This window comes from Bombina bombina, chromosome 1, assembly GCF_027579735.1.
Source record: "Bombina bombina isolate aBomBom1 chromosome 1, aBomBom1.pri, whole genome shotgun sequence".
NCBI classification, from domain to species: domain Eukaryota; kingdom Metazoa; phylum Chordata; class Amphibia; order Anura; family Bombinatoridae; genus Bombina; species Bombina bombina.
The window spans coordinates 299,639,697-299,666,479 of NC_069499.1; the positions used below are offsets into that span (position 1 = coordinate 299,639,697).

General features: G+C 40.8%; 1 protein-coding gene across 1 annotated transcript in view; it reads left to right on the forward strand.

Annotated features, from left to right (window-relative positions):
• The window catches only part of ADCY5 (adenylate cyclase 5), a 344,935-nt gene that overhangs the window by 111,976 nt on the left and 206,176 nt on the right, over positions 1–26,783 (forward strand). Inside the window, exons 3-4 of the mRNA XM_053698067.1 lie at positions 20,175–20,286; positions 20,907–21,034. Coding sequence (XP_053554042.1) covers positions 20,175–20,286; positions 20,907–21,034 — 240 coding nt within the window. The remainder of the gene's footprint in view (positions 1–20,174; positions 20,287–20,906; positions 21,035–26,783) is intronic.

Genomic DNA, 26,783 nt, shown 5'->3' on the forward strand with positions numbered 1-26,783 from the left:
GGGCATAAATATTGGCTAAGGTTATATGTTTATGGTTCCACATCCCTGAGATTATTAGATATCTTCCCATTTTATCTTTATTGACCGATGTCACCTGAAATGGGACATCTTTGCCAATCATTGTGCAAACTCCATTATGTTTAGAGCTATCAGAAGAAAAGTAAGCAGTGCCGAATTTCTTAAAAGAGGCACGGGGTTCCCTCCCTTTTTTGAAATGGGTCTCCTGTAGCATCACAATATCACAACTCAGCCTTTTATAATCTTTAAAAGCAATGGATCTTTTTTGTGGAATATTAAACCCCTTGACATTGTGAGAGAGTATTTTTAAGTTAGACCTATCTTTCAACATTAGTACAGGATGGCAAAAATGAAATTACAGAAACCATGTACAGTTCAATTTTGTAGATCATGATGGCTATGAGCAACAACAATAGATAAAAGGCATGAGGCAATACACATACGGCAAGTAGGTTCATGGCAGCACAAAATAAATGAAAATTATAAACTAATCTAACAAAAAGTGTATTTCTAGAACTATACACCTTGGCTGGGGAGTAACTGTAGTTGCATAATGCTCTTGATGATTGTACATAAGTTATTTAGAGGTTTCTGGTAGGGACCTGCAGGAGGAGGTAAGGAGCAGAAGGGATGAGGAAAGTAAAGGGGATGGAGTAGGGAGGAGAGAAGGTATGGACAGGACTGGGGGGCATCAGACAAATGAAACTCAAACTATGCTACTCTCCCATATAACTAGTGTAACATATTGACATCAGCTAATATCATCTTTACATACTTTGCAAGAATTAAACTCTGAGATGTCCAGTGTCTATGTTACTGGCTCTGCTGGTCTAAAAAGAGAGTAGAAAACCTGGTAACACAATATAACAGGATTATAACAATGATAGTTTATCAACTAAACCAGCTGCTGTTCGTCAACTTTCCATTTCTTACCCAATACCCAGGATCTGGAACAGTCCGAGGAGAAGAGGGCTAGGGATATCCCCCTAGCGTGAACAAAGTATTCCATTGGTTGAGGATCTATGTCCAGACCAAAATAGTCGAATAAGGTGTGATTTAGGGGTCTTGTGGGCGTGGAGGGCCCGGGGATGGAGTGTCTGTTTTCCTTCTTTTTGGGTGAACCTTGTTCCATTGAGGTCGTTGCTCTCTGGGGGGGTCTTGTGTGTTATCTGAGTGTTTGGTAGACATCACCAAAATGTTGTCAGCTGGCGGTTCAATGGTAATGTTCAGCTTCTTTGTCACGGTGTCTAGGTCCTGGAAAGTCTTGTAGATGATCTGTGAACCATTGTGGTTTATAATCAGGCTGAAGGGGTAGCCCCATCTATATCTAATGTCGTGTTCTTGTAGGGCTTTAGTGAGGAATCTGACTTCCTTCCTCCTCTGTATGGTCTGTGGACAGAGGTCTTTAAATATTTGCAAAGTATGATCTTTAAATGATATGGATCTTCTTGCTCTCGCCACTTGCCAAATTTCTTCTTTAGTTGTGAATCTTAGGAACCGCATAATAACATCTCTAGGTGGAGCCGGGGGTCTGGAAGGGGGTCTGAGTGCTCTATGAATCCTTTCAATGTCATCTTGTTGCAAGGGGGGTGATCTGGGGCGCAGGGATTGGAATAGCTCTTTGACGTATGATTTTAGCAGCTCTTGGGAGACCTCCTCAGGGATGCCCCTAATCCTGAGGTTGTTTCTTCTCCCTCTGTTGTCAAGGTCTTCTAATTTTTCCTGCAGAGACTGTACCATGGAGTCTTGTATAAATAGCTGTTGTGTATTTGTGCTGACTATAGAATTGAGCGCCTCCTGCCCCTCCTCTATGTAGTCAATTCTGGAGCTCATGTCATTTAAGTCCTTCTTTAGCTCCCTCATCTCCCCTTTTATGAAGGATTTTAGCGATTCGAAATCTGATTTGGAGGGGAGATCCGCTATTTGTGACGGCAGGGCAAGTAAGGATCTGTATTGTGATGAGGAATATTCTATTTGCAACTCAGAATGGGGCTGCTCCTGTGATTGAGAAGTCTCTGTGGAGTTAGGGTCTGAGGGTTGAAAAAAGGTAGTCACAGATGGTGTAGACGTTATTAATTTGGTACCCTTATCTGGTTTAGGGCCTTTGCGCTGTGACATCTTGTAAACCTCTTGTAAACCTCTTGAAGGTGAAGTGCAGTATTAGAATCCTTCCTTTCTCTAACAACACGGTTGTGTGGAAATTAAGTATAAGGGTCCTATTCTGTGCAATGAAACATTCAGCCTTTTTGTGTATTAGATTTTAAATAGCTCTATGTTGGGTTGTATGTTGCCCTCTGTTTGTCAAGGTCTGAAAGGCCTCCTCACAGTGTAGATATAATATGGCCCCTGTCTTAGAGCATCGATAGTTGAGGGTACAGGTTAGTTTTTATATGTTTTATGAAAAATGTCCCCAGCTGTACTTTAGCCGTTATGGTTATCTCATATGTTTAACTTGAAAGCCCCTGCAATTATTCAAGGCTGCTGTGGGGCCTGCTATATGTTATAAACAAGACTCTCCAGTTGATGCCTATGTAAGTCAGGAGTCTGCTTTTATATTCAAGACCTCCGGCGCTTGTATTGAGAACAGGGTCTAATGTGGATTCACCTCTGTGCTGCGGCGCGCTGTCCTCCGTGAATTTCGGGCCCCACGTGTGTGCTACAAAAGCAGCGCAACCGGAGCGCTTCCAAATCCACCCAGCAATCCACAACTGCTCCTCTCCAGCCAGCCGGTCCCACCGCAAGAGCTCCCAAGTGAGTAAACGGGCTTTCTAGCTGTAATGAGTGCCCGGTTAGGCTTGGGTACAATGTGCCGTCACTTAGGTTGTCCAAGATGGCGACCGGGTCTTTGTTAGAAGTATAGGCCCCTTCAGTTTAAAATATAAAGGAAGTGGGAAATGCAGCAAAGAAGGGATCTGTTCCGCTCCGGGTCTCCTCTGTGTTATTAAAGAGGTATTTTATAAGGAGTCAAGGTCTCCATCATTTCACCTCCAGCTAATTGAGCTGCAACTATAACGGAGCTTCACACAAAGACGGCCATGTCCCAGCACGGCTTGGCTCCGCCCCCTGGAAAGTTTTGTTTTTGATAGTTATCTCTTCTGCTCGAAGAGTTTCAGAATTATCTGCCTTACAGTGTTCCACGCAGATAAGGTAGTTTTGCGTATCAAGCCTGGTTTTCTTCCTAAAGTTGTTTCTAACGAGAATATTAACCAGGCAATAGTTGTTTCTTCTCTGTGTCCTAATCCATCTATGAAGAAGGAACGTCTATTACACAATCTTGATGTAGTTCGTGCTTTAAAGTTCTATTTTAGGGCTGCAACAACTAATCGGTAAGATTGATCATAAAAATAGTTGTCAAAGAATCTCATTATCAATTATCTGGTCAGCGATTAGTTGGTTAATTGCACAGCACCAGCTGCTTCAATCCAATGAACACCTGCACATGGTATTGTGCAAACATTTTTTTTTTTTTTTTTTCTATCCGATTAAGCGGACAATAATCATCCGATTAATCGGATAGAAAAAAGATAAAAAAAAAATTCAATTTTTTTTGCACAATTTTAGTTGCAGTAGATCATCAGATTAACCCCTTAACGACCGAGGATGTGCAGGGTACGTCCTCAAAAAAAAGGCAGTTAACGCCTGAGGACGTACCCTGCACGTCCTCGGTGTGGAAAGCAGCTGGAAGCGATCCTGCTCGCTTCCAGCTGCTTTACGGTTATTGCAGTGATGCCTCGATATCGAGGCATCCTGCAATAACCATTTTTAGCCATCCGATGCAGAGAGAGCCACTCTGTGGCCCTCTCTGCACCGGACATTAACGGCTAAGTTCGTTGGTGGGTGGGAGCCGGTGTGGGAGGCGGGTGGCGGCCATCGATGGCCTTTGTGATGTGGAGGGGGGCGGGATCGGGGGCGGGGGCGCACGGACGCGTGCGAGTGCACGGGGAGGGAGCGGGTGGGAACCACTACGCTACAGAACATACAGTACAGTAAATGAGTAAGAGGAAAATTACAGCTAAACACAAACACCGCAAAAATGTAAAAATAGCCTTGGTCCCAAACGGACAGAAAATGGAAAAGTGCTGTGGTCATTAAGGGGTTAAAGCAGCTGGTGCTGTGCAACCGACCAACTAATCGCTGACCACCTAATTGATAATGAGATTTGTTGACAACTATTTTCTTCTGTTATGTGTGATCAGTCCACGGGTCATCATTACTTCTGGGATATTATCTGCTCCCCTACAGGAAGTGCAAGAGGATTCACCCAGCAGAGTTGCTATATAGCTCCTCCCCTCTACGTCACCCCCAGTCATTCTCTTGCACCCAAAGACTAGATAGGAGGTGTGAGAGGACTATGGTGATTATACTTAGTTTTTATAACTTCAATCAAAAGTTTGTTATTTTACAATAGCACCGGAGCGTGTTATTACTTCTCTGGCAGAGTTTGAAGAAGAATCTACCAGAGTTTTTCTTATGATTTTAACCGGAGTAGTTAAGATCATATTGCTGTTTCTCGGCCATCTGAGGGAGGTAAAAGCTTCAGATCAGGGGACAGCGGGCAGTTGAATCTGCATTGAGGTATGTAGCAGTTTTTATTTTCTGAATGGAATTGATGAGAAAATCCTGCTATACCGTTATAATGACATGTATGTATACTCTACACTTCAGTATTCTGGGGATGGTATTTCACCGGAATTACTCTGTAAAAGTACATTAAACCTTTTAATAGGTATTTAATTCATGTTAAACGTTTTTGCTGGAATGTAGAATCGTTTGCATTTCTGAGGTACTGAGTGAATAAATATTTGGGCATTATTTTTCCACTTGGCAGTTTGCTTGTTTTGATTATGACAGTTTCGTTTCTCTCTCACTGCTGTGTGTGAGGGGGAGGGGCCGTTTTTGGCGCTCTTTGCTACGCATCAAAAAATTTCCAGTCAGTTACACTTATATTTTCTGCATGATCCGGTTCATCTCTAACAGAACTCAGGGATCTTCAAACTTCTTTGAAGGGAAGTAGATTCTCTCAGCAGAGCTGTGAGATTTATATAGTGACTGTGTTTTAAAACGTTGCTCTGTGATTTTTATGTTTAAAATTTAATTAGTGTTGCTTTACTAATGGGAACAAACCTTTGCTAACAAGTTGTGTTGTTTTAAAGAGTGATGCTATAACTGTTTTTCAGTTCATTATTTCAACTGTCATTTAATCGTTTAGTGCTTCTTTGAGGCACAGTACGTTTTTGTTAAATAAGATTGTAACCAAGTTGCATGTTTATTGCTAGTGTGTTAAACATGTCTGATTCAGAGGAAGATACCTGTGTCATTTGTTCCAATGCCAAGGTGGAGCCCAATAGAAATTTATGTACTAACTGTATTGATGCTACTTTAAATAAAAGCCAATCTGTACAAATTGAACAAATTTCACCAAACAGCGAGGGGAGAGTTATGCCGTCTAACTCGCCTCACGTGTCAGTACCTGCGTCTCCCGCCCGGGAGGTGCGTGATATTATGGCGCCTAGTACATCTGGGCAGCCATTACAGATAACATTACAAGATATGGCTACTGTTATGACTGAAGTTTTGGCTAAGTTACCAGAACTAAGAGGCAAGCGTGATCACTCTGGGGTGAGAAAAGAGTGCGCTGATAATTCTAGGGCCATGTCTGATACTGCGTCACAGCTTGCAGAGCATGAGGACGGAGAGCTTCATTCTGTAGGTGACGGTTCTGATCCAAGCAGATTGGATTCAGATATTTCAAATTTTAAATTTAAATTGGAAAACCTCCGTGTATTACTAGGGGAGGTCTTAGCGGCTCTTAACGATTGTAACACTGTTGCAATACCAGAGAAAATGTGTAGGTTGGATAAATACTTTGCGGTACCGGCGAGTACTGACGTTTTTCCTATACCTAAGAGATTAACTGAAATTGTTACTAAGGAGTGGGATAGACCCGGTGTGCCGTTCTCACCCCCTCCAATATTTAGAAAGATGTTTCCAATAGACGCCACCACACGGGACTTATGGCAAACGGTCCCTAAGGTGGAGGGAGCAGTTTCTACTTTAGCTAAGCGCACCACTATCCCGGTGGAGGATAGCTGTGCTTTTTCAGATCCTATGGATAAAAAATTAGAGGGTTACCTTAAGAAAATGTTTGTTCAACAAGGTTTGATATTGCAACCCCTTGCATGCATCGCGCCGATTACGGCTGCGGCAGCATTTTGGATTGAGTCTCTGGAAGAGAACCTTAGTTCCGCTACGCTGGACGACATTACGGACAGGCTTGGAGTCCTTAAACTAGCTAATTCATTCGTTTCGGAGGCCGTAGTACATTTAACCAAACTTACGGCTAAGAATTCAGGATTCGCCATTCAGGCACGTAGGGCGCTGTGGCTAAAATCCTGGTCGGCTGATGTAACTTCTAAGTCCAAATTACTTAATATACCTTTCAAGGGGCAAACTTTATTTGGGCCCGGTTTGAAAGAAATTATCGCTGACATTACAGGAGGTAAGGGCCACGCTCTACCTCAAGACAAAGCCAAAGCTAAGGCTAGACAGTCTAATTTTCGTCCCTTTCGGAATTTCAAAGCAGGTGCAGCATCAACTTCCACTGCACCAAAACAGGAAGGAGCTGTTGCTCGTTTCAGACAAGGCTGGAAACCTAACCAGTCCTGGAATAAGGGCAAGCAGGCCAGAAAACCTGCTGCTGCCCCTAAGACAGCATGAACCGAGGGCCCCCGATCCGGGACCGGATCTAGTGGGGGGCAGACTCTCTCTCTTCGTCCAGGCTTGGGCAAGAGATGTCCAGGATCCCTGGGCACTAGAGATCATATCTCAGGGATACCTTCTAGACTTCAAGTTATCTCCCCCACGAGGGAGATTTCATCTGTCAAGGTTGTCAACAAACCAAATAAAGAAAGACGCGTTTCTACGCTGTGTACAAGATCTATTATTAATGGGAGTGATCCATCCGGTTCCGCGGTCGGAACAAGGACAAGGGTTTTACTCAAACCTGTTTGTGGTTCCCAAAAAAGAGGGAACTTTCAGGCCAATCTTGGATTTAAAGATCCTAAACAAATTCCTAAGAGTTCCATCGTTCAAAATGGAAACTATTCGGACAATCTTACCCATGATCCAAAAGGGTCAGTACATGACCACAGTGGATTTAAAGGATGCTTACCTTCACATACCGATTCACAAAGATCATTACCGGTATCTAAGGTTTGCCTTCTTAGACAGGCATTACCAGTTTGTAGCTCTTCCATTCGGATTGGCTACGGCTCCAAGAATCTTCACAAAGGTTCTGGGTGCCCTTCTGGCGGTTCTGAGACCGCGAGGAATTTCGGTAGCTCCGTACCTAGACGACATTCTGATACAAGCTTCAAGCTTTCAAACTGCCAAGTCTCATACAGAGTTAGTTCTGGCATTTCTAAGGTCGCATGGATGGAAAGTGAACGAAAAGAAGAGTTCTCTCTTGCCTCTCACAAGGGTTCCATTCTTGGGGACTCTTATAGATTCCGTAGAAATGAAGATTTATCTGACAGAAGACAGATTAACAAAGCTTCTAAATGCATGCCGTGTCCTTCATTCCATTCAACTCCCGTCAGTAGCTCAATGCATGGAGGTGATCGGCTTAATGGTAGCAGCAATGGACATAGTACCCTTTGCACGCCTACATCTCAGACCGCTGCAATTGTGCATGCTGAGTCAGTGGAATGGGGATTACTCAGATTTGTCCCCCACTCTGAATCTGGATCAAGAGACCAGAAACTCTCTTCTATGGTGGCTTTCTCGGCCACATCTGTCCAGGGGGATGCCTTTCAGCAGGCCGGACTGGACAATTGTAACAACAGACGCCAGCCTTCTAGGTTGGGGCGCTGTCTGGAATTCTCTGAAGGCTCAGGGACAATGGAGTCAGGAGGAAAGTCTCCTGCCAATAAACATTTTGGAATTGAGAGCAGTTCTCAATGCCCTTCTAGCTTGGCCCCAGTTAAAGACTCGGGGGTTCATCAGGTTTCAGTCGGACAACATCACGACTGTAGCTTACATCAACCATCAGGGAGGGACAAGAAGCTCCCTAGCAATGATAGAAGTATCAAAGATAATTCGCTGGGCAGAGTCTCACTCTTGCCACCTGTCAGCAATCCACATCCCGGGAGTGGAGAACTGGGAGGCGGATTTCTTGAGTCGCCAGACTCTTCATCCGGGGGAGTGGGAACTTCATCCGGAGGTCTTTGCACAAATACTTCGACGTTGGGGCAAACCAGAGATAGATCTCATGGCGTCTCGCCAGAACGCCAAACTTCCTCGCTACGGATCCAGATCCAGGGATCCGGGAGCGGTTCTGATAGATGCTTTGACAGCACCTTGGAACTTCAGGATGGCTTATGTGTTTCCACCCTTCCCGCTGCTTCCTCGATTGATTGCCAAAATCAAACAGGAGAGAGCATCAGTGATTCTAATAGCGCCTGCATGGCCGCGCAGGACTTGGTATGCAGATCTAGTGGACATGTCATCCTGTCCGCCGTGGTCTCTACCTCTAAGACAGGACCTTCTGATTCAGGGTCCATTCAAACATCAAAGTCTAACTTCTCTGAAGCTGACTGCTTGGAAATTGAACGCTTGATTTTATCAAAACGTGGGTTTTCTGAGTCGGTTATTGATACCCTGATACAGGCTAGGAAGCCTGTTACCAGAAAGATTTACCATAAAATATGGCGTAAATACCTATACTGGTGTGAATCCAAAGATTACTCCTGGAGTAAGGTTAGGATTCCTAGGATATTGTCTTTTCTACAAGAAGGTTTAGAAAAGGGTTTATCGGCTAGCTCATTAAAGGGACAGATCTCAGCTCTGTCCATCTTGTTACACAGGCGTCTGTCAGAAAATTCAGACATCCAGGCCTTTTGTCAGGCTTTAGCTAGGATCAAGCCTGTGTTTAAAACTGTTGCTCCGCCATGGAGTTTAAACTTAGTTCTTAACGTTTTACAGGGTGTTCCGTTTGAACCCCTTCATTCCATTGATATAAGATTGTTATCTTGGAAAGTTCTATTTTTAATGGCTATTTCCTCGGCTCGAAGAGTCTCTGAGTTATCAGCCCTACATTGTGATTCTCCTTATCTGATCTTTCACTCAGACAAGGTAGTTCTGCGTACTAAACCTGGGTTCTTACCTAAGGTTGTCTCTAACAGGAATATCAATCAAGAGATTGTTGTTCCCTCCTTGTGTCCAAATCCTTCTTCAAAGAAGGAACGTCTTCTACACAATCTGGATGTAGTTCGTGCCCTCAAGTTCTACTTGCAGGCAACTAAAGATTTTCGCCAAACTTCTTCCCTGTTTGTCGTTTATTCTGGACAGAGGAGAGGTCAAAAAGCTTCTGCTACCTCTCTCTCTTTTTGGCTTCGTAGCATAATACGTTTAGCCTATGAGACTGCTGGACAGCAGCCTCCTGAAAGAATTACAGCTCACTCCACTAGAGCTGTGGCTTCCACTTGGGCCTTTAAGAATGAGGCCTCTGTTGAACAGATTTGCAAGGCTGCAACTTGGTCTTCGCTTCATACTTTTTCCAAATTTTACAAATTTGACACTTTTGCTTCTTCGGAGGCTATTTTTGGGAGAAAGGTTCTTCAGGCAGTGGTTCCTTCTGTATAATGAGCCTGCCTATCCCTCCCGTCATCCGTGTACTTTTGCTTTGGTATTGGTATCCCAGAAGTAATGATGACCCGTGGACTGATCACACATAACAGAAGAAAACATAATTTATGCTTACCTGATAAATTCCTTTCTTCTGTTGTGTGATCAGTCCACGGCCCGCCCTGTTTTTTAAGGCAGGTACATATTTTTTAAATTATAATTCAGTCACCACTACACCCTTGGCTTCTCCTTTCTCGTTGGTCTTTGGTCGAATGACTGGAGGTGACGTAGAGGGGAGGAGCTATATAGCAACTCTGCTGGGTGAATCCTCTTGCACTTCCTGTAGGGGAGCAGATAATATCCCAGAAGTAATGATGACCCGTGGACTGATCACACAACAGAAGAAAGGAATTTATCAGGTAAGCATAAATTATGTTTTTATGATTAAACTTACCGATTAGTTGTTGCAGCCCTATTCTATTTACAAGCAACTAAGGATTTCAGACAAACATCTTCCTTGTTTGTTATCTATTCTGGTTAGAGGAGAGGTCAGAAAGCGACTGCTACCTCTCTTTCCTTTTGGCTGAAAAGCATCATCCGTTTGGTCTATGAGACTGCTGGCCAGCAGCCTCCTGAATGAATTACTGCTCATTCTACCAGAGCAGTGGCTTCCACATGGGCTTTCAAAAATGAGGCTTCTGTTGAACAGATTTGTAAGGCAGCGACTTGGTCTTCGCTGCATACTTTTGCCAAATTTTACAAATTCGATACTTTTGCTTCTTCGGAGGCTATTTTTGGGAGAAAGGTTTTACAAGCAGTGGTGCCTTCCGTTTAAGGTACCTGTCTTGTTCCCTCCCTTCATCCGTGTCCTAAAGCTTTGGTATTGGTATCCCACAAGTAAAGGATGAATCCGTGGACTGGATACACCTTACAAGAGAAAACAGAATTTATGCTTACCTGATAAATTACTTTCTCTTGCGGTGTATCCAGTCCACGGCCCGCTCTGGCATTTAAGTCAGGTAAAAAATTTTTTGTTTAAACTACAGTCACCACTGCACCCTATGGTTTCTCCTTTTTCTTCCTAACCTTTGGTCGAATGACTGGGGGGTGGAGCTAGAGGGGGAGCTATATGGACAGCTTTGCTGTTTGCTACTTCCTGTAGGGAATGAGAATATCCCACAAGTAAAGGATGAATCCGTGGACTGGATACACCGCAAGAGAAAGTAATTTATCAGGTAAGCATAAATTCTGTTTTTTGCAGAGTACACACTATGTATAATAGCACATAAACACAAACCCGCAGGTAGATACTCACACTCTCACACACTCTCTATCTCACATGCACTCTCTATCTCACACTCACACTCTCACACACACTATCACACTCTCACACACACTATCACACTCACACTATCACGCACTCTCACACACACTCTAACGCATTAACACACACATACTCTCTCTCACACACAAATACAGGTATACCCCGCTCATACAGCGGGTTAGGGACCAGAGCCCCGCTGTAAAGTGAAAACCGCTTTAAAGTGAAACAAGGCCGTTTTAGCTTTATTTTCACTTGCCAGTGTGTTTAAAACCTTGAAAACATGTTTGAACTAACATATATTAGGGGTGCAATAGTGCTACGTTTAGTTTAACACTAGCACAGCACAGTATTCAATTAGTATTCAATAAAGTAAAATTTGCCAGACTATAGCACTGAGACACAGATTGCACTGTAATGCTGTAAACAGAGTGAACTAAGCATAACAAAATGGTGCCAGTCACTTTTCTCGCAATCTCACAATGATTACAGCACTGTTTCAAAATCCTTGGAGGCTGAACTTCAGCTCCACAAAGCGCTGTATTAGCGAAGCGCTGTAAAGTGAAGCGCTGTAAAGTGAGGTATACCTGTACACACACACACAAAAACCACTCACAAACACTTTCTCTTACACACTTACACACTCTTTTACACACAGACTCACACACAGAGAGACACTGACAATCTCAAAGACACACACTCTCTCACACACAATGGCACTTACACCCAAAGACACACTCCCACACAAAGGCACACACACACACAAGAGCAAGAGAGAAATAACTATAGGCATGTGCAGTAATTTGCAAATGCATATCCCCTTTTTGCCTGTGGCCGTTTCCTACAAAACCCTGACATTTGCATGTCCGGAACTGAATCACAAATGGAAACCCGGACTGTCTTGGTCATTCCCGGACAGGGGGCAACCCTTGGCTGCAGTGTTTCCAAAATCTCCACCACTGTGTTGTACAGAAAAACTTGCTACCATACTTGTGCAGGAAGCCTGCAGACGTGCATATTCGCTGGCGGGACTAACCAATCGGGAAGGATGACACAGAGAAACAGCTCTTTTTGTGGCTGCTTGCTCAGCTTTTATGGTAATTTATGTTAATTGAAAAAAGCCAGAATAGGAGCTATTGCAATGGGTGGTCCCATCACAGCCTATTGCTCTGAGGTCTAGCGATGTCTAGTTACACCCTTGCAACTGGATACTGACAGAAAAGACTGATGCACAACTCATACCATGGCATACTGGCAGGAAAAACATGTACATAGCATATTGACAGGAGTGACCTGTGTACCATGGCGTATTTACAGAAGTCACCTGTGCACATGGCATATAGCAAGGTAATACTTCAGTTTTCACAATATGGGTTATTTTCAGTTAAAGTAGCTTAAAGGGACACTGTACCCAATTTTTTTCTTTTGTGATTTAGATAGAGCATGACATTTTAAGCAACTTTCTAATTTATTCCTATTATCAAATGTTCTTTATTCTCTTGGTATCTTTATTTGAAATGCAAGAATGTAAGTTTAGATGCCGGCCCATTTTTGGTGAACAACCTAGGTTGTCCTTGCTGATTGGTGGATAAATTCATCCACCAACCAAAAACTGCTGTCCAGAGTTCTGAACCAAGAAAAAAGCTTAGATGCCTTCTTTTTCATATAAAGATAGCAAGAGAAAGAAGAAACATTGATAATAGGAGTAAATTAGAAAGTTGCTTAAAATTGCATGCTCTATCTGAATCACGAAAGAAAAATTTTGGGTTCAGTGTCCCTTTAACAGTGATAAGTAACACAGACTAAAATGATTAATTTGTGGTATTACATGCACCTGCGCTGACGGTGCAGTTATTTTGCTGATTTGTTGCTTTTCTAATTTATAAGCCCTTGTTGTGAGTCAGACTTGCCGCTTACATTGTAATGTATAAATCACTCTGCCTTTCACAAATATAACATGTTATTCCTGAAAAACATTGTGAAACAAGATTATATTCACCCGTAGCAGCGGATATCCTCATCAGCATGTCTTTGTCTGAATTAAATTACATGTCTGTTAGATCCAATCAATATTCATATCGTTCAATGCATCAAGCATTGCAATGCAAATCTGTATATAGATATTTTTAGCTTGCTTACAAGACAGGCTGAAAAAGTGTATGAGTAGTAGAAAACCACTTAAAATCACATGAAATTGGCATTTTGTGGTGAAAACTGACACAAATTAATCATCTTAACCCTTAAACCAGCACTTCTCTGATCATAGTTAAAGAGACATAAATGTCAAAATGAATCTTTCTAGAGTGCATGCAATTTATTATTGATAACATTTACTCTTGGTATCCTTTGTTGAAATGCATACCTAGGTAGGCCTAGGAGCAACACTGCACTACAGGTAGCTAATTGGTGATGCGTGGCTACATATATATGCCTACTGTCATTGGTTTACAAAATGTGTTAATCGAAGTCCCAGTGTTGCATTGAGATGACTTTAACTATGTGTTTAATACCTTTGCAGGGGGTAAACGTATAGGGCGAGATTACATTAGAGATTATGTGTAGCGAGGTGAAAATGGAGTAAAATGTCTCCATTTTCGCCACGTAAGTTCTTGCGCTGATTATGTGATACCAATTTGCGACGCGGTTCTATGTTAGCTTATGGGTGTAAAAATTGCGGGCGACGGGTGAAATATATGTTCTGCATTCATATGCGGCGCTGTATATGTGATATCAAAACCACGTAAAAAAACAGCGTCACTGGCTTTTGCGGGCAACTTGGCATTTGTAATCTTGCCCAACATTTTTGGTGTTTACTGTCCCTTTAAGTCTACCTGAGTATGCTTTTAGGAAATGGAGCTAAGTTTCAACAAAGGAGATCAAGTGAAAGAGCTAAATTTGATTGTTTAATCTGTCAAAACATTTTTTTTTAAAGTGCACCATCAGTCTGAATTGTGAAAGTTTAATTTTGACTTCCATACAGCTTTACAAATAAGTGGTTGATTTATAAGACCCAGCAAGTAAAGTGTGTCATCCTCTAAATCCCTCTCTTGCACTTTTTTACCCCTGGGGCATGTGTGCTTACCAAGCAAGCTGATAATTGCTGTGTACACTTTGAGTCCCATAATGACAGTGCAGTCTTAAGTATTTCCCAGTACAGGGAGCCCAATGTAAAATGACAGAATCAGCTACAAAAAAAATATTCACTGAATGTGCAAAAACATTTAATCTGCTTAGAACCAGCAAAGTGTCAGCTTCATACAAACTGTTATTAAAATTCTCTGAGAGAGCATTAGAGCAATGTCCTTGTACAGAGTGCATTAGAGACTGATAGCTGTGTCCATCGGTCTCCCCTGCATACTGTACTGATAGCAGTGTCTCTGTAGATTATACGTTGGATAATGGTAGCAGTGTCCCTGTACAGCGTGTAGTGGCGACCAGTAGCATTGTCCCTGTACAGTGGGGGGCAGAGACTAGTAGCAGTATCTCTGTACAGTATGCTGTCGAGATCGATAACAGTGTCCCTATACAGTGTATGGTGGCAACCAGTAGCAGTGTCCCTGTACAGTATGCGGGAAAGACAGATGGCAGTGTCCCTGTACAGTGTGTGGTGGAGATCGATGGCAGTGCCCCTGTATAGTGTGTGGTGGACTGGAGACCGATGGCAGTGTCCCTGTACAGTGTTTGGTGGGGACTGGTGGCAGTATCCCTGTATAGTGTAGGGCAGAGACCAGTAGCAGGGTCCCTGTACAATATGCTGGGGAGACCTATGGTAGTGTTCCTGTACAGTGTAATGTGGAGACCAATGGCAGTGTCCCTGTACAGTGTTTGGTGGGGACTGGTGGCAGTATCCCTGTATAGTGTAGGGCAGAGACCAGTAGCAGGGTCCCTGTACAATATGCTGGGGAGACCTATGGTAGTGTTCCTGTACAGTGTAATGTGGAGACCAATGGCAGTGTCCCTGTACAGTCTAGGGCAGAGACCAGTAGCAGTGTCCCTGTACAGTATGCAGGAGAGACTGCTGGCAGTGTCCCTTTACAGTATTAATGAGACCGTGGCAGTGTCCCTGTACAGTGTAGTGAAAACCAAAGGAAGCAGCAGCATAAATTGTCACAATGTTTTATTGGCACAAAAAACCCACAATGTTTTGGTGATTCACCCCTTAATAATGTGGATCCACATGATTAAGGGGTGAATCCCCGAAACGTTTTTTTTTTTTTGTGTGCCAATAGAACATTGTGACAATGTATACTTCTGCTTCACTATTTTGTGGGATTGCAGTATCCTGGGCAGCGTGTAGGTTGGTGTATGAGTGCTGTACTTTCTTGACTTTCCTGTACAGTGTAGGGCAGAGACCAGTAGCAGTGTCCCTGTACAGTATGCGGGAAAGACAGATGGCAGTGTCCCTGTACAGTGTGTGGTGGAGATCGATGGCAGTGCCCCTGTATAGTGTGTGATTAAGACTGATTGCAGTGTCCCTGTACAGTATTGGTGAGACTGTGGAAGTGTCCCTGTACAGTGTAGGGTAGAGACCAGTGGCAGTGTCCCTGTACAGTATGGGGAGACCGTGGCAGTGTCCCTGTACAGTTTGTTGCAGAGACCGGTAGCAGTGTCCCTTTTTATTGTATGGCAGAGACCAGAAGCAGTGTCCCTGTCCAAGTCAAAAATAAACTTTCATGATTCCAATAGGGCATGCAATTTTAAGCAACTTTCCAATTTACTTTTATCATCAAATTTGCTTTCTCTTGATATTCTTTGTTGAAAGCTAAACCTAGGTAGGCTCATATGCTAATTTCTAAGCACCTCTTATCACAGTGCATTTTGACAATTTTCACATCTAGACAGTTCTAGTTCATGTGTGCCATATAAATAACATTCGGCTAGATTACGAGTTTTGCGGTATGAGTGAAAAAGCAGGCTCTTTTTCACTACCACTGGTATAACGATTAGGATTGAGCTCGCATTCTATTGGCTAATTGGAACAGCCAATAGAATGCAAGCTCAATCCTATTGGCTGATTGGCTCAATCCTATTGGCTGATTGCATCAGCCAATATGATTTTTTCACCTTTAATTCCGATTGGCTGATAGAATTCTATCAGCCAATCAGAATTCAAGGGACGCCATCTTGGATGACGTCATTTAATGGAGGATTCATTGTTCAAGAAGACGTCGATTGAAGAGGATGCTCTGCGCCGAATGTCTTGAAGATGGACCCGCTCTGCGCCTTCTGGATGAAGATAGAAGATGCCTTCTGGATGAAGACTTCTGTCTGGTTGGATGAAGACTTCTGCCCGGTTGGATGAAGACTTCTGCCGCTTCGTTGAGGACTTCTGCCGGCTTTGTTGAGGATGGATGTTGGGTCTTCAAAAACTGTAAGTGGATCTTCGGGGGTTAGTGTTAGGCTTTTTTAAAGGTTTATTGGGTGGGTTTTATTTTTAGATTAGGGTTTGGGCGGAAAAAGAGCTAAATGCCCTTTTAAGGGCAATGCCCATCCAAGTGCCCTTTTCAGGGCAATGGGGAGCTTAGGTTTTTTAGTTAGGATTTTATTTGGGGACTTGGTTGTGTGGGTGGTAGGTTTTACTGTTGGGGGTTGTTTGTATTTTTTTTTACAGGTAAAAGAGCTGATTTCTTTGGGGCAATGCCCCGCAAAAGGCCCTTTTAAGGGCTATTGGTAGTTTAGTTTAGGCTAGGTTTTTTTTTATTTTGGTGGGCTTTTTTATTTTGATAGGGCTATTAGATTAGGTGTAATTAGTTTAAATATCTGATAATTTCATTTTTTATTTTGTGTAATTTAGTGTTTGTTTTTTTAATTTAGTTAATTGTAATTAATTTATGTAATTAATTTAATTGTAGTTTAAGGTTAGGTGTTAGTGTAAGACAGGTTAGGTTTTATTTTACAGGTAAATTTGTATTTATTTGAGCTAGGTAGTTAGTAAATAGTTAATAACTATTTAGTAACTATTCTACCTAGATAAAATAAATACAAACGTTCCTGTGAAATAAAAATAAAACCTAACTATTAGTTATATTGTAGCTAGCTTAGGGTTTATTTTACAGGTAAGTATTTAGTTTTAAATAGGACTTATTTAGTTATTAATAGTAGATTTTATATAGATTTATTTTAATTACATTAAAGTTATTGGGTGTTAGGGTTAGGGTTAGACTTAGGGTTAGGTTTATGGGTTAATAAATGTAGTATAGTGGCGGCGACATTGGGCGCGAGAGATTAGGGGTTAATAACATTATGTAGGTGTCAGCGATGTTGGGGGCAGCAGATTAGGGGTAAATAAGTGTAATGTAGGTGTCGGCGATGTCGGGGGCAGCAGATTAGGGGTTAATAAGAATAAAGTAGGTGTCAGGGGTGGCAGATTTGGGGTTAATAAGTTTAATGTAGGTGTTGACGATGTAAGGGGCAGCAGGTTAGGGGTGTTTAGACTTGGGGTTTATGTTAGGGTGTTAGGTGTAAACATAACTTTTATTTCCCCATAGGAATCAATGAGGCTGCGTTACGGAGCTTTATGCTCCTTTATTGCAGGTGTTAGACTTTTTTTCAGCCGGCTCTCCCCATTGATGTCTATGGGGAAATAGTGCACAAGCACGTAAAACCAGCTTACCGCAGCTCACCGCAGCGCTGGTATTGGAGTGCGATATGGATCTTAAGTTTGCTCTACGCTCACTTCTTGCCTGCTAACGCCGGGTTTTTGTAAACCTGTAATATCAGCGCTGTAGGTAAATGAGCAGTGACAATAACTTGCAAGTTAGTACCGAGCAGCTCTTACCGCAAAACTCATAATCTAGCCAATTGTGCTTACTCCCGTGGAGTTATTTATGAGTCAGCATTGATTGGCTAGTCTGTCAAAAGAACTGAGATAAGGGGCAGTCTGCAGAGACTTAGATACTAGGTAATCACAGAGGTAAAAAAAATGTATTATTATAACTGTGTTGGCTATGGAAAACTGGGGAATGGGTAATAAAGGGATTATCTATCTTTTTAGACAAGAACATTTCTGGAGTAGACTGTCCCATTAACCTGGATCTTTCCTTCTTGAAGAGGCTATGCAGTCAGCTTTTTACAGCACACACTGATAAACACAAAACTTACATACTAGATTTGTATTCTGCAGATTTGCTATCATCCCTGGTCATCTTCCTGCAGCACACACTTCACAACAACTTCCCCCCCCTCCTTACTCATGATACCACCCACCCCTAATTAGTGTACTTTTACAGAAACATTATGAAATAACAATCATCTGCCATATCCACATCTAAGGCTATTACAACATTTGTTACTCCCTATTATAACTCACACAAAAATTCCCTTCGATATCTAAACTTCCCTTGTCCTCTCATTTCACATATCAAATTTCTGCTATACATAACACCTTATTATGGACTAGATTATGAGTGGAACGGTACTATGTGCTCCTGTTTGTGTGTTAACTTTGCTATACAGGGGCTTTTTGCACACATCGGGTAGCACGCATATTACAAGTTGAAAGTAAAAAGCTTTCGTACAAGCTCTAACCCGACGCACACAAAAAGCCGAAGTTCAAATATCGCAACCTTGTTAGCGTATTACCCCATTGACTTCAACGGAGTGCGAAAAGTAGAAGAAAAACAAAAACCTGATTGCATTCTCTCACGTGCGCTAACCCAACATGAAATATTAATATTTCACATTCCAATGTTCTTCATATAGAAGAATATGTTCTATTTATTCATAAATACAGAATTATATATATACTGTATGTGTGTATATATATATATATATATATATATATATATATATATATATATATATATATATATATATATATATATATATATATGATGTTTAGGTGAAATATACAGTATATCTGTGTATATGTATAAATATATATATATATATATATATATATATATATTTATATGTAATTATATATAGGTATAGATATATACAGACATATATAGGAATTTTTATTTATAAATACTTAAAACATATTCCCTTATGTGAAGAACATTTGAATGTGAAGTATATTAATTAAATACACAGTTAAACACTTTATTAAATATGAGTATTTCATAAATATGCTTTTACATGTTTTTAGCTACTTAAAGGGATATAAAACCCATTTTTTCTTCTTTCTTTCATGATTCAGATAGAGCATGTCATTGTAAGCAACTTTTTAATCTACTCCTATTATCAATTTTTCTTTGTTTATCTTTATTTGAAAAGCAGGAATATAAGCTTAGGAGCCGGCCCATTTTTGGTTAAGCACCTGGGTAGCGCTTGCTAATTGGTGGCTAAATTTAAAATGATCCTGTACTGAATTAGGATTGTTTAATGGACGAAAGTAAATATATTTTATCCTTTTGTAAATTTATTTTTTTTTGCTTTCCTTATAGCCACAAACAGTGTAGATTCTTACCAAGGGCAATCATGGAGTGTTGTTTGTTTTTTTTTGTTGCAAATGAATTCTTGCTAAGCACCACACGTTCTTCTTCAGCCATTGTGTAATTGCACTTTGCTGTTGTAGTGTTCATTGTGAACCTGGGGTTGGTTATTTCAGCACTGTGGACAGCAACCTAATAGAGTGTAAATTGAATAAGCAAATTCTCTACACAAAAATTGTGTTTCTCGTTCCTAGGAACTGCCAAGATTTTAATGTATGGAACTAAGTAAAAGGAAGATAGTTATCTATTCTTGCAAAACAAAGATATTTACTACTAAAGGGAGGGCTTTATATTTCAGTGATCAAAAGAGACTGGGACTTAAAGGGACACTGAACCCAATTTTTTTCTTTCATGATTCAGATAGAGCATGCAATTTTAAGCAACTTTCTAATTTACTCCTATTAGCAAATGTACTTCATTCTTTTGGAATCTTTATTTGAAAAGCAAGAATATAAGTTTAGGTGCCGGCCTATTTTTGGTGAACAACCTGGATTGTTCTTGCTGATTGGTGAATAAATTCATCCACCAATAAACAAGTGCTGGCCAGGGTCCTGCACTTTCTTTTTCAAAAAAAGATAGCAAGAGAACAAAGAAAAATTGATAATAGGAGTAAATTAGAAAGTTGCTTAAAATTGCATGCTCAATCTGAATCACGAAAGAACAAAATTGAATTCAGTATCCCTTTAACAATGTGTCAAAGAGAACTAAGCATATATTGCAGGGGTATAGTTACATCTGGGGCAGTTCATTCATGTGTATTTCTACTTTTTTCCTAGTATCCTCTTTGCTGACATAGAAGGATTCACCAGCCTGGCTTCTCAGTGCACCGCTCAGGAACTAGTCATGACATTGAATGAACTATTTGCTCGATTTGACAAACTTGCAGCTGTGAGTGTTTACATTATATATTGTTTTTACTCTCTGTCTCTCTATATTAATATATAAATTAATTATTTACATATCAAATTCAATAATTACAGTTACATAGACATAAGCAGGTATCTGGATACATACAGGTTTCTAAATACAGATGCAGGCCATGATAATATATAAAACTAACAATATAGTAAGAGGCTGAATATGAATACATCCATAGTAGTACATAATTATAGCCTCTTCTGATTTTGGTTATATATCAAGGAGCTTAGAGTATACACAGTACTGAATAGCAGTCAGGTAACATGTCAAACACACTGTCCTGAAACCATTAAGTATTTAAACATTAGGTAACAGGTTTGTGGGTGACAATTCTCTTTGAAGATGCTCTCTTTCATCTGAGACTGTTCTTTTAGGATCATCTACAGGGCAAGCCTTAAAACACACATAGAAAATGATCCTGAAAGTATCCTAGTAGCATTTTGCAGTTTTACAGCTTTTATACATAAATTGTTACTTTAAATATACATATTGTTGTGTTTATTCTGAGCAATTTTACTGAGGTATAAAAAGTGATAACATCTATTTTAAGATCCTGGAATAATAACATCTCAGCACTCCACTCTGTGCAGGAAAACCACTGCCTGCGGATCAAGATTCTAGGCGACTGTTATTACTGTGTGTCTGGTTTACCAGAGGCTCGAGCGGATCATGCCCACTGTTGTGTAGAGATGGGTTTGGACATGATAGAGGCCATATCGTGAGTATATAATTAACACCAAACTCGAAATGAGAAATGAAAAAATAAACTTTTCCCTCAAAGATTTTCTAAATATGACTCATTTCATCACACATCTGGGCTTTAAAAGCATTTTTACTGTTGCTTTGAAAATAAAATTATTTAACGCTCGCGCTCAAGCATTAACTGTGCTAGAAATAAGCTTTTTGCGCGCGTCTGGCTGCACTCGTATTACAAGCTGAAAGTAAACTGTTTTCGCTTGTATGCTAACCCGCTGAACGTAAAAAGCCAAAGAATATCGCACGCACAATAACCTATTCCCCCAATTGAGCAAAAAAAGGGAAAATAAAAACTAACACCCTACTCGCATGCAAACATGATCGCATATTCTCAAGTGCGTTAACCCGACATGAAAATATCAATATTTCACATTCCAATGTTCTTCAAATAGAAGAATATGTTCTATTTATTAATAAGTAAAAATTTCTACATGTATCTGATGATATTTTGCACAAATATTTATTTATTTTATATATATATATATATATATATATATATATATATATATATATATATATATATATATATATATACAGTATATATGATTATGTATAGGTAAAGAAATATACAGATATATAGGAATATCTATTTTAAATACATAGAACATATTCTGCTATGTGCAGAATATTGGAATGTGAAATATTTACAGTATATACACAATTAAACACCATCGGCTAGATTACGAGTCTTGCATTATGAGTAAAAAGCAGCGTTAAGGCTCATAACGCTGCTATTTTACTACAGCTGCTATTACAAGTCTTGTAGGTACAGCTGTACCGCACACTTTTTTTGCCTTACCGCAAATCAACTTGCAATTGGCGTATAGCCTATTTTCAATGGGACTTCCATAGCGCCGGTATTACAAGCTTGTCCTGGGAGGCCAAAAAGTGAGCGGTACACCCTATACCGTCAAAATTCGTAACGCATTCTAAAGTCAGTAGTTATGAGCTTTACACTACAACGCTGTAGCATAAAACTCATAACTAAAGTGCTAAAAAGTACACTAACACCCATAAACTACCTATTAAACCCTAAACCGAGGCCCTCCCGCATCGCAAACACTAAAATAAAATTATTAACCCCTAATCTGCCGCTGCAGACATCACCACCACTAAAATAAACATATTAACCTATAAACCGCCATACTCCCACCTCGCAAACAATAGTTAAATATTATTAACCCCTAATCTGCTGTCCCTAACATTGCCGCCACCTACCTACATTTATTAACCCCTAATCTGCTGCCCCCAACGTCACCACCACTATATTATATTTATTAACCCCTAAACCTAAGTCTAACCCTAACACCCCCAAACTTAAATATAATTGAAATAAATCTAAATAAAACCTACAATTAATACCTAAATTATTGCTATTTAAAACTAAATACTTACCTATAAAATAAACCCTAAGCTAGCTACAATATAACTAATAGTTAAATTGTAACTAGCTTAGGGTTTATTTTTATTTTACAGGCAAGTTTGTATTTATTTTAACTAGGTAGAATAGTTACTAAATAGTTATTAACTATTTACTAACTACCTAGCTAAAATAAATACAAATTTACCTGTAAAATAAAACCTAACCTAAGTTACACTAATACCTAACCTTACACTACAATTAAATAAATTACCTAAATTAAATACAATTACCTAAATTAAATACAATTAAATAAAATTAAATACAATTAGCTAAATTACAAAAAAACAAACATTAAATTAAAAACACTAAAAAAAAGCTCCTCCAAAATAAAAAAACCCTAGTCTAAACTAAACTACCAATAGCACTTAAAAGGGCCTTTTGCGGGGCATTGCCCAGCTCTTTTACCTGAAAATAAATACAAACAACCCCCCCAACAGTAAAACCCACCACCCACACAACCAACCCCCCAAATAAAACCCTAACTAAAAAAACCTAAGCTCCCCATTGCCCTGAAAAGGGCATTTGGATAGGCATTGCCCTTAAAAGGGCATTTAGCTCTATTGCAGCCCAAAGCCCTAACCTAAAAATAAAACCCACCCAATAAACCCTTAAAAAAACCTAACACTAACTCCCTGAAGATCCACTTACATTTTTGAAGATCCGACATCCATCCTCAACGAAGCCGGGAGAAGTCTTCATCCAAGCCGGGAGCAGTGGTCCTCCAGACCGGCATAAGTCTTCATCCAGTCGGCATCTTCTATTTTCATCCATCCGGCGCGGAGAATCCTCTTCCAACGACGACTACCCGACAAATGAAGGTACCTTTAAGTGACGTCATCCAAGATGGAGTCCCTTAGTGTCAGGGTTTCTTGTCGCTCATCTCCTATGTCCCTTTAAGGATTCACTGCATTCAGATTCCAAGCTTATATTGACCTGGTCACGCCCCTTCCTCCTTGCTTCAGTATTGTTTGAGCTCACTAGTTCAAGTTCCTATTCTCTGCAGGAGAAACTTTCCAGGCTCTCCATATTACACTGATTACCTCCAAGAACCACAGAACAGGATTGTTTGTGTTTAAAGACAATTCCCACTTGGATCTACGTTTAACTTTTACAGGAATCAATACCTCTTACAACAGCACCTGCTACAAACAAGTGAGACCGGAGCTATTATCTAATTTCTTCATCTCCTCGCTGAATATTCCTACCACCTTATGACTGACCTCCGGTTGTATTAAAACCCTCCTGATTCTTTTCAACAAATAACCTGCACTTGAGCTCTCATTACCTGCTCTCACCAAATCACCTCTGCCATTTTTCAGAACGCAGCTGCTACACGCTGCACACACCTCTCACAGCGTGTCCATTCCTCTGCAGCACAGACACCTGTCAGCACAGGCAGAACAGATTCACCACTAACACAGTCTTACTCTGAACTCAGTTTACACAGGTGCCTGTTTCCTTGCAGCAGAAGCCAAATACGCTCTGCAAATAATTTTGATTCAAGTTAAGCCCAAGCTCTGGGAACTTCCTTATTTATTCTTATCCTGATTCAGAAATACTGATCAGGATAGACACTTACAGCAACTCTCTTTTGCCTTGTTGGGAATACTTAGCAACAGATAGCTTTGTATTTAACCTTCACTGGCATACATTCAAACTTATTAGCTCCGCAGCTGAGATCCACAATCTAGCTAACTGTGATCCTTACATAATACTGAAGCCTAAATATGGATCCAGCGGAGTTACCCCAAATAGTGTACGCACTATCACAGAGGGTGGATCAATTGAGTCAGGGACTCAGGGATTTACAGGTACAAAACAACAGCTTGAGTAACATTATAAAAGACTCACTAACTAAATCCGCAGCTGCTGTTGCGACCCCAGAACCCCAAGTGTCTATGCCAGATACCTTCGCGGGGGATAGAGCTCAATTTACTCAGTTTAGGAACTCCTGTAATTTATTGTTTAACTTAAAACCCAAGACATATTCTACAGAACGTGTTAAAGTCCTGACAGTCATTTCCTTCTTAAGAAGTGAACCCCGAAAATGGGCTGACGCATTCTTTGAACAAGACCACCCCATTTTAGCCTCTCTTCAGGATTTCTTCAAAGAAATGGCTGTATTATACCAGGATACCAATATTCAGCTGACTGCTGAAACTAAGATGAGGTCTCTCAAGCAAGATAAAAAACCTGTCGAAGAATACCTCAGCGAATTCAAGCAGTACAGTAAGGATACAGAGTGGAGCGAGATCGCTCTAAGGAATCAATACCGTTTAGGGTTGAATGATGCTTTAAAGGATGAATTAGCACGTACCGAGTTGCCAAGATCATTAGAAGGTTTGATCACTTTAAGCATCCAAATAGACTGAAGATTAAGAGAACATTAAATTAAGGACACCTAGTAAGAAACTTAGCACTTCTTTCATTGGACCTTTTCCTATAACAAAGATCGTGAATCCCAACGCTGTCACTTTAAGTTTACCCTCTAACTACAGACTACACCCCACTTTCCATGTAAGTTTACTCAAACCTCACCGGCAAACCAGATGCTTGGACACCTTAACACCTCCTGAAACTCTGATCGAATCAGATGACGAATATGAAGTTGACTCTATATTAGACTCCCGCATCGTCAGTGGTGTTCTTCAGTATTTGATTCATTGGAAGGGTTTCAGTTCTGAGGACGATTCATGGGAACCGTCTACCAATGTACATGCTCCCAGACTAGTTTCCTTCTTCCATAGGAGGAATCCGGATCGGCCTCGTTTTGTAGCTTCTGGGAAGCTACCCTGAGAGGGGGGGTATGTCAGGGTTTATTGTCGCTCATCTCCTATGTCCCTTTAAGGATTCACTGCATTCAGATTCCAAGCTTATATTAACCTGGTCACGCCCCTTCCTCCTTGCTTCAGTATTGTTTGAGCTCACTAGTTCAAGTTCCTATTCTCTGCAGGAGAAACTTTCCAGGCTCTCCATATTACACTGATTACCTCCAAGAACCACAGAACAGGATTGTTTGTGTTTAAAGACAATTCCCACTTGGATCTACGTTTAACTTTTACAGGAATCAATACCTCTTACAACAGCACCTGCTACAAACAAGTGAGACCGGAGCTATTATCTAATTTCTTCATCTCCTCGCTGAATATTCCTACCACCTTATGACTGACCTCCGGTTGTATTAAAACCCTCCTGATTCTTTTCAACAAATAACCTGCACTTGAGCTCTCATTACCTGCTCTCACCAAATCACCTCTGCCATTTTTCAGAACGCAGCTGCTACACGCTGCACACACCTCTCACAGCGTGTCCATTCCTCTGCAGCACAGACACCTGTCAGCACAGGCAGAACAGATTCACCACTAACACAGTCTTACTCTGAACTCAGTTTACACAGGTGCCTGTTTCCTTGCAGCAGAAGCCAAATACGCTCTGCAAATAATTTTGATTCAAGTTAAGCCCAAGCTCTGGGAACTTCCTTATTTATTCTTATCCTGATTCAGAAATACTGATCAGGATAGACACTTACAGCAACTCTCTTTTGCCTTGTTGGGAATACTTAGCAACAGATAGCTTTGTATTTAACCTTCACTGGCATACATTCAAACTTATTAGCTCCGCAGCTGAGATCCACAATCTAGCTAACTGTGATCCTTACACTTAGATTCTGATTGGCTGATAGAATTCTATCAGCCAATCGGAATTAAGGTTGAAAAAATCCTATTGGCTGATGCAATCAGCCAATAGGATTGAACTTCAATCCTATTGGCTGATCCAATCAGCCAATAGGATTGAGCTTGGCTGTTCCAATCATGCTCCGCGTCGGATGTCTTGAAGATGGACCCCGGAAAGATGAAGATAGAAGATGACGTCTGGATGAAGACTTCTGCCCGTCTGGAGGACCACTTCTGCCCGTCTGGAGGACCACTTCTGCCGGCTTCGTTGAGGACATCTTGCCGCTTGAATGAAGACTTCTCCCGGTAAGTGAATTTTCGGGGGTTAGTGTTAGGATTTTTTTAAGGGTATATTGGGTGGGTTTATTTTTTAGATTAGGGACTTTGGGCCTCAATAGAGCTAAATGCCCTTTTAAGGGCAATGCCCATCCAAATGCCCTTTTTAGGGCAATGAGGAGCTTAGGTTTTTTTAGTTAGGGTTTTATGTGGGGGGTTGGTTGTGTGGTTGGTAGGTTTTACTATTGGGGGGTTGTTTGTATTTTTTTCAGGTAAAAGAGCTGATTTCTTTGGGGCAATGACCACAAAAGGCCTTTTTAAGGGCTATTGGTAGTTTA